The 8,306-nt window shown below is 46.7% G+C and overlaps 1 protein-coding gene across 5 annotated transcripts in view; it reads right to left on the minus strand.

Annotated features, from left to right (window-relative positions):
• The window catches only part of LOC122370096 (kinesin-like protein KIF2A), a 34,849-nt gene that overhangs the window by 26,005 nt on the left and 538 nt on the right, over positions 1 to 8,306 (minus strand). For 2 of the 5 annotated variants that reach the window (XM_043345361.1, XM_043345359.1), the window contains exons 2-3: positions 8,077 to 8,283; positions 4,624 to 4,741 (exon numbers count right to left, since the gene is read on the minus strand). In XM_043345361.1, the coding sequence (XP_043201296.1) occupies positions 4,624 to 4,684 (61 nt within the window). In that variant the 5' untranslated portion in view covers positions 4,685 to 4,741; positions 8,077 to 8,283. Of the gene's footprint in view, positions 1 to 4,623; positions 4,742 to 5,041; positions 5,230 to 5,296; positions 5,460 to 8,076; positions 8,284 to 8,306 lie in introns of those variants that run through there. The other 3 variants (XM_043345363.1, XM_043345360.1, XM_043345362.1) reach the window with 3 other exon arrangements.

Consider the following 8,306-nt stretch of genomic DNA (forward strand, 5'->3'; position numbering starts at 1 on the left):
CGTATATTTCAAGACATTCCACAAGTTAATGTGGCCTGACGAGCAAGGTGGGTTAAGAACATTTGGCGTGAACATGTTACCCGACAAAGTTGGCTTAATTACATAACAGCACATACAACGGGACTGACTCTAATTTCCTCCCACCATAATCACAGGCATCGACGAATGAAGCAAAGGGAAAAACTGATCACCGACCCGCATCATTTCCCCATTCTTTCCTCTTCTATGCATGATACGCGTCACCGGCTGAGTTGGAGCCACCCCTCTCAGGACAGGAAGAAGTGCGGCCTCGCGCGGCCACCTGCTCCGGTGACGGCGACTACCGGCCGTCACGGGCCTGCAAACTGGGTCAGCCGCCGCGGCACCGGTCAGCCTTCGGAGCTTTGCCGGCCGGTCCGGCACGGCGCGGCGGCCGCCGCCGAGACCGGCATCAGCCGCCGGCCGGGCAGACGGGCGCGTGGGAAGCGCGCGCGGCGCGGCACGGCTCCGCCCGGCGCTCCGGTGTGTCAGTGCCGGTGGAGACCTTATATGGCCGTGCGGCGGCCCACGCGGCACACCAGTCGGGCCGTCACAGAGTCAGACGGGGACGGCGGCCGGCGCGGTCCCAGGTGAACAGACACCGATCAACCGAGGACCTCGGCGGCTGAGCTGAGACGAGCGGGAGATCCGAGCCACCAAACCCCACCTGTCACAGGAGCTCCATCAACAAGTTGAGCCAGTTGACCATAATTTGGCCGTCAAAAGACGGGTATCCGCCCGTCAGGAAACAACAGTCAAACGATCACAAATCATGATCCATCAAATACACCGTGCTCACGCCCAACAAAATGAAAACCTTGACGCAACACCCCCTCTCGTACAGATAAAAACACCGGCCTCGATCCCGCACCATCTCCCTGAGAGCGTTCCTCAGTGCCCGCGCGGCCCACGCCATTCACGCTGGCCTCCCACGTGACCTTTTGACACCTCCAGCGGGGGTGTGTGTCACCTCAGTCACGATCCCCGGGCCGCGCACCGAGACGCAGGCCACGGCCACGGGTCTCGAATCCATGCTGAATATGACAGACTACTGTGCACGGGTCACGAGCCGTACACCATGTGCCACGTGTTGCAAACCGCAAAACACATGACCTTAGAATATACAGCCACCAGCAGCGGACCACAGGTCATGAACCATGTGCCCATGAGCCTCGGACCTTAGCTCCAGAGGACGGAGCTATGAGCTACAAGTCCCACGAGCTGCTGGGCACGGGATACGATCCACGAGGCAGGCGCCGCGAGCTCTGGCGTCCGGCGGTGTCCGCAGGTGGTCGGACGCCATCGGGCCGTCCCAGCGGCGCCGTGACCTCGGCACTGGTGGCAAGGTCGGAGCGGCGGACGGGGCGGCGCGGCGGTCCGACATCGATCCCAGAGGGCCGCTGGGATCGCGCGCCGAGCCGGCGGCCACTGACCATCGTCCACACCGCGCCGAACAACGGCCCAGCCACCGCCCTGGAATGTATCGCCCCGCTCTGATCCAGCCCACCATCCATCTCCACCCACCGCTCACCGAGAGAACGCTATACTGGTCCGCTCACCGTCACCGCCCGTCAGGCCACAGCCATAGCCTGGCGTGCCCAATACACTATAGCACTCGATCCGGACCACCGCTCTCCAGCACTCAACATACCTTTGGATTGCTAGCAACAATGCTCGCATGATCCGCCTGGATGAAGTACGGCAGTAGCGTAAGATGTGTCACCTCATGACTTTTGTTCATGAATTAGCGCTGAGCATACTTCTGACCTCATATTTCTAGATCGGACAGTACAAAACACAGCCGCCACCAATATATAACAAAAATCACCAATCCCACTCCAGGAAAAAAACGCAAGCGACTTCGTCTCCCACTGGCGTCACGTCCGTAACATTATGTCACGCCACGCGTTATACAAGGGACGTTGTGTAGGCACGCTACGTTAGAACGTCACGTTTCTAATGCCACGTGCACGACACACAGCCATGCCACGATCGACGCCGAGGCCGCGACTGAGGCTGACACTGACTGAGCTGCTGCAATTGTGGTGCGCTATGTTTTGTTGATATGCCAGAACGGTAAGCTACAGATGAGGGAAGTCGAATATTGTTCGCATTATTTAGTTATTATGTTACACACCCAAGTGACCTTGAACTTTCATCATGAACATCAACTCATGAACGTTCCCGCAACATTCAGAAAGAAGCTCAAAGACCATTAGATCCCAAGGGCATCACACGGTCATCGAGCCTTTCTTCAAACGGTCCCAAACGCTATCATGTAGCCTGCACTGCACCACCACGGCTTGTTATTCGGGACCAAAGCGGCGACGGCAGCGGTCCCGTGAGACCCTAGCAGGCCGGACGGCGCAGGCTCCACAACCGCCGCCGCCCCGGTGGGGAGGGGAAGGGGTACCGAGGGCGATACTGGCACTGCACAAGGGGGGGGGGGGCAGGCCTGCACAGTGCACAGTGCACATAGAACTTCACGGGAAGCCCTCATTAGACCAGCTTACGACCACATTTATAGCGATTAAGTAAAGTGTGCTTCACATGCTGGTTGTGGGCCAGAGAAATGTTGGACTACAATTTGCGGTAGCCGTAGGAGCCAAAAATGTGCAACACACATTCAAGTTTCAACTTAAAGTACGTCGCAAATGCGGCAGTGGAAATACGGGTGACAAGGGAACCATGAGACATTCCAGACCATAACCATAACGCCAAGATTACACAAATATTTCATACGGTTTGAACAATGGAAGTTGGTGAAAGAAGCGTTAAGTGTCTCTCCCTCCACCTCCCATCAATTATGCAGCAAGGTCATGCATATTAAATTACATTAAAAGAAGCTCGAATTCCATAGCTCTGGTTTGTAGGGCCGAGCGGGGCTGAGTGGTTGCACGATGGGAGGATAATTATCATGACACGAGCCGCACTTTTGGGTTGCCGCTTAAAATAGAAGGAAAGGAGTTTTCTTGCAATGAAATGTGATGTACTTAATGAAGGAAATAAACTGGAATTTAGATCGTCAGCATATTTGTACTGTAGGTACTATACATATTTGTACTGCACGTATTTGTACTGTACATAATGAAGTTTGGTTACAAGCAAAATGCAATCATATCAATAGATTGGGGCAGTCACAACGAAGCCGAACGCAGAAAGTCGTAAGTATACCCAAAGTACCTATTGCATAACGCTTCATAACAAATAAAAAATGTGCTCGCCGCTTTCATCAACCCACAACCGCTTGGTGTTCTGCATATCGAAAACACTACACGCCAGCCATGTACACGTCGCACCAAAACTACTACCACGGTCCTTCCCATTACCCATCGCCTTCTCTCCTGCACATGCCGTTAAATCAGCCCCCCGATCCCCCCTCAGTGGCCCCCTCCGCCGGCTGTCGGACCGGCGGCCGCTCGTGACCGGCCATCGACCGGTCACGGCGGTGTGACCGATGACGGCAGCGCGCCGCTGACACTACGACACTAATTAATGAGCGACGGTCACCGACGAACCCGCGCGACCATACCGGCGGATCCGGGGGGCGGAGGGCGTTTGGGGCAAACGCTCTCCTAACGGCTGCCTAAGTAATGAAAATTGTTATTTTTCTGGAAGAGAGAAAACTTAACCATTTTTTAGGAGGAAAACTTGTTTTAAACTGCGGAGCAGAGCATAAGGAATATAAATCCAAGGTGTTTTTTTAAACTTGGAGATGCTTTTTCAGGGACATGCCCCCCCCCCAAGTGTACAAGAGCACCTTTCTGAATCTGCCTATGCATGACTGAAAAAGGCAGCCATGTAAGCATAGGTGGGTTTGAGTCTCAAACAGGTTGATCATTGAATAAGGAAAAGCATGGTGTGAAAATTTAATTTGAAAAATATATTTCTGTATGTTTAGTTTGCTATAACAGTCCTTAAAAAAGCTCAAAGTATTGCAAATAGTTAAAGTTAAAATGCTCTAACAAAACAGTGATTTCCTCATTTTGCACCCCTTAAAAACTAAAGAAATTCACAACACAAAAATGTGAATAGAAAAAACACACCCTTCTTAGGTTGAAAAGTCAAACCACATAACAATTTTTATAATACTTTTTAGTTTTTACACAAAACATTGATAAGACACCCAACCACATGTTGGGTCAGGTAATTTTATGTGATGTTAGGTAAGTCTAGGCCAAGCTAGATTAGGTTTTGTTGTTTTTGCTTATAAATTATAGTGTACCTGATTTTTAGGCATTAAATGATTGTTTGAACAATTTTCTAGGTTGATACATGGCTTGTAAATTGTGACAATATGGTGTGGTTTATATTCAATTTTGATCCTAGGGTGCAAAAGAAATATTTCACTGGTTGGAAGTGCTGAAGACACAGACTTGGCCCATTGGCCATTTTGCCTCGAATCATTCTGGATTGAATGTGAGTAATTGAAATAGGATGACATTGGTAAGTGTACCCAGACAATTCACATAACCAATCTCATACAGTCTTAATATCATATCACTTCAACATTTACAACATTCCCTGCACCAGTGTCGCAGGCCACATGTCAGTGTCATGCTACATCAGCCCATCACATCAAAGGCATGACCCCACTGCACCTACCGTCACTGCGCTGGATGTCCACATTGACGCCCAGTTTGACTGCGCCGAACACGTCATCCATGACCGCAGGGCGCAGAGTGGGGAAACAAGTTGGCTGGCTCCCTGACTGTCCAGCCAGCTGAAATGGACAAAAAACTGAGTCATATATAAATTCCTGGTTTGATAAAAACCTAAAGACCTATACCAAGCACACACCGACACCCTCTTTCCTAAATTAACTTCACATCCCATACTTTTAACAGCATCTCCATTACAGTATTTATTTTGTTTTCCCTTTTTAAGCAGCACTGATCTTTGAAAACTAACTGCAATAAACAAAAACAATCCAAATGTCACACGAAGTTTGAAATCAGTCGGTGACACACCAGGGAAATAAGCTAAAATAAGAGCGCTCTATTTATTGCTCCCGCTACTTCACCGTCTCCCATAGGGTCCTGTGTTGAGCTGGTGTCGAGGCTCTAAAAATGACGCCGATTTTTGCACCCTTCTCACGAAAACCGCTCGGACCGCCTGGAAACTAATTGTTCCGCTCTAAAAATTTCATGATCGACGGGAAAATGAATGAGGAAAAGATTGGTCCTGAAATAATTCTGAACTCCCTGTAGAACATATCGAAATATGGCTGCAAACTAGGAGCATGTCAAAATCGACAAAACAATACAAATAAACTTACCGGGATTTTTTTATTTTCCATGCATCTGTGTATGAAATCAGTCGGTTTTTCGGAAAGATCATCTTCTGTTTAATAAATAATTCCACAATTGCAATCGAGAAAAAAAACATTTCCGCTGTGACAGCAGTTTTGGCATTGTGCCAGTAGTGTGGCGTGCGCGGCGCTGCGTGGTCGTCGGGACGGAGTTGTGAGTATTTTCGGTGTTTTAAATGGTTGATGGCCATTTGAACCAGCTTTATATTATTTCCTACAAATTTTTGCATCAAATTATTGCTTTGAAAGACCATTGAAACCCCTTATCTCTTCATGAAACACGATCATATTCATCGTCGACGAAAATGGCGCGGGACTCCATGTGCATTCCGATCGAAATAAATCGTAAATTAAATAATATTCGATGATAAGTATCATATTCTAGTGACACGTTTTCATAAAATAAGGCATAAACTTTGCAAGGAAGTCAACATAGGATAATTGGATTCTTATTTTGCTCACATATCCTTGTAGTAGTCAAATGGCTCAATTGTTAGATAAATGTAAGTATATGTTTTGGCTTGATGTTTGCTGTGAAACCACCCAGCCACTTGCTGGTTGAGTGGTTTTCTGATAATTACCTGATAATCATTTCTCCTTTTCCTGAAAAGAAACTAAAATTCCTTTCAAAGTAATCCCTTTTTAGGAAAGGCGGATTGCTCATTGACATTTCATGTTCTTGTTTTGTTATTGCTGGCAGTATTTTGATACAATAATGCAATATGATTTTTTTTGCAATAAGAAAACCTAAGACAAACTTAGTTAATGCGTCAATCAAACACCCAACAGAAAGATTGTGAGTCCTTGTGACGTGAAGTAGAATATTCCATGAATGTGTTATATAGAATATGCCAAATATTAAATTAATTATTATTTGATACTGATAGCTGAGCATGTGAATTATGCCACAATATAATTACATTTTCTGGTTTTGAAATAGCCAGCAGTATTTTACTTCAACAAATGTAATATACATGGAATACATGTTGTTATGTTATGTTAAAAGTTTAATAACAGCCAATTGAAGGGGCTGTTTCAGCAGATAATGTTTGTACCTTATGCATTACCTTTCTTTTCTGCAGGACCATGCTTCCGCTGGGTGGTCGACATTTGCCTCCTGAAGAAGTTGAGCAACATGAAGACCACCAGATGAGGTGTCTGCAGTTCATGTGGAACTCTGCAGACTACAAGTGTTATGCCAACCACAACCAAAGTGCTGTGATCATGGAGGCATGAACCTCATGACAACACTTCAGATTTGCAGTTGAATCAAAGTGTGATTCAAACCACCTGTGGCATCTCACTCAATGTGTGAACAGTGTGATTATTGTGCAGTGTTCAGCTGCAACTAAGACATTTATTAGTGACTCGTTTTGCAATTAGCCACCAAAAGCATTTTTTGGGCTAGCTGCTGTAATTTGTTGTGCACTGCGCAATAGTGGTAGTGTTTTGTCACTTGTCAAGTTGTCAGTTGTGCATGTTGCATGTTTCTCTTCCCTCGGCCCTCATTATCAGTTAAGTGGTGAATTGGCATCACTCAGTCTCCCCAGATCTCCATTGACTGTCTGTCAACCACCCAACTTGAGATGGTATTTGCTAATAGTGTCAGAAAAGAAGTGATTGTAGACATTTTTAGGGATATGAGCTCCGTTTCATGCGTGTTCCAGTTGTCATTTTGTCACATGTCCCATAGTGTAATAAATGGAAACTGTTGTTCCCTTTTGAAGGTACTCGCGGATGCAGAAAGCGTTGGGCCTAATTATTAAACGCACCCTCCTATCAGCGACGCACGAAATCGACAAATATCATCCTTTCTAGAACAGGAGGAAACGAAAACTTGTGAACATAGCTGTACCTACAACAGTGCATAAGGAATTGAAATTCTGGGAGTTTTTGAAATTCGGAGAAACTCATGTTGTCGACAGGTATGCCCCCTTGCACGTCAAAGACCGCCTAAAAAAACAAACGTCTACAAATGAAGGCAGTATTCGTATGTTCGTTGTAATTGCAGCAGCCTAGCAACATGCATTGCGGCCCGATGGCGAATTACACTCGTGCTCAAAAACTATGCCGGTAACTGCCAATGCACTTAGGTCATAGGTGAGGAGAGGAAGGGTTATGTCATATGTCAACATCATAGAAATGGCTTCATCTGAGCTGTGCCTATTGTACATAATTCAACCAATCTATGCATTTCGTTTCTTGCAATCTACTCATGCCTTCACTCCAGCTTCAGAGTAATCATCCCATATTGTACGTATTGATTTCTATGGCGGTTTGCAATTGCTAGCCGCGTCTCACCTCAGTTTGGTGGCCCCGCATCGGCCCACTCGGCCGCTCTAAAATTGACTTACGGAGGAGGATGGTGGCTTTTATTTTAGCTTCTCCGCTGACTGCGGGGAGCGCCGTCGCCGAGGTAGGAGCAATAATTAGCTTATGTTTGGGACTAATTTCCACGCTTAATTAACATTTTAATGTTATTTTTATTAATTCATGTTAATCTTTGATGCATTCTCTTTCTATTGATACCATCCACCGGTCTGAGAATTACTGCCTTGCTGCGTAAGGGCCGATAAAAGATCACGCTTTTAGGGGTATCTCTTCAACATGGGGCAGGAGCAATAAATAGAGCGCTCTAATTTTAGCTTATTTCCCTGGTATGTCACCAACTGAAATTGCCCTTGTAACGGTTTCCACCACGCCCAGGGGAAAAGAGATAAGGCAAACAGACATACAAAAAGTCATACCTTATTGGGATGCCACGAGAACTCCGCTCCTTCACAAAAACAAAATGAACAAATAATTGAAATATCCAATCACACTCAGGGTATATTATCACACTCTAACCCAAGGCCGTATAAGTTCTCTAACCAACTTCTCGATCCACTTTCATTCAATCGCACTTTGACTTCGCACTCATCCACTTGCCCCAGCGTTGTGTTTTCTGCTCGCTTCTGAAAGAGAAATGACTGGTCAC

This window comes from Amphibalanus amphitrite, unplaced genomic scaffold (assembly GCF_019059575.1).
Source record: "Amphibalanus amphitrite isolate SeventyFive unplaced genomic scaffold, NRLGWU_Aamphi_draft 001097F_arrow, whole genome shotgun sequence".
NCBI classification, from domain to species: Eukaryota; Metazoa; Arthropoda; class Thecostraca; order Balanomorpha; family Balanidae; genus Amphibalanus; species Amphibalanus amphitrite.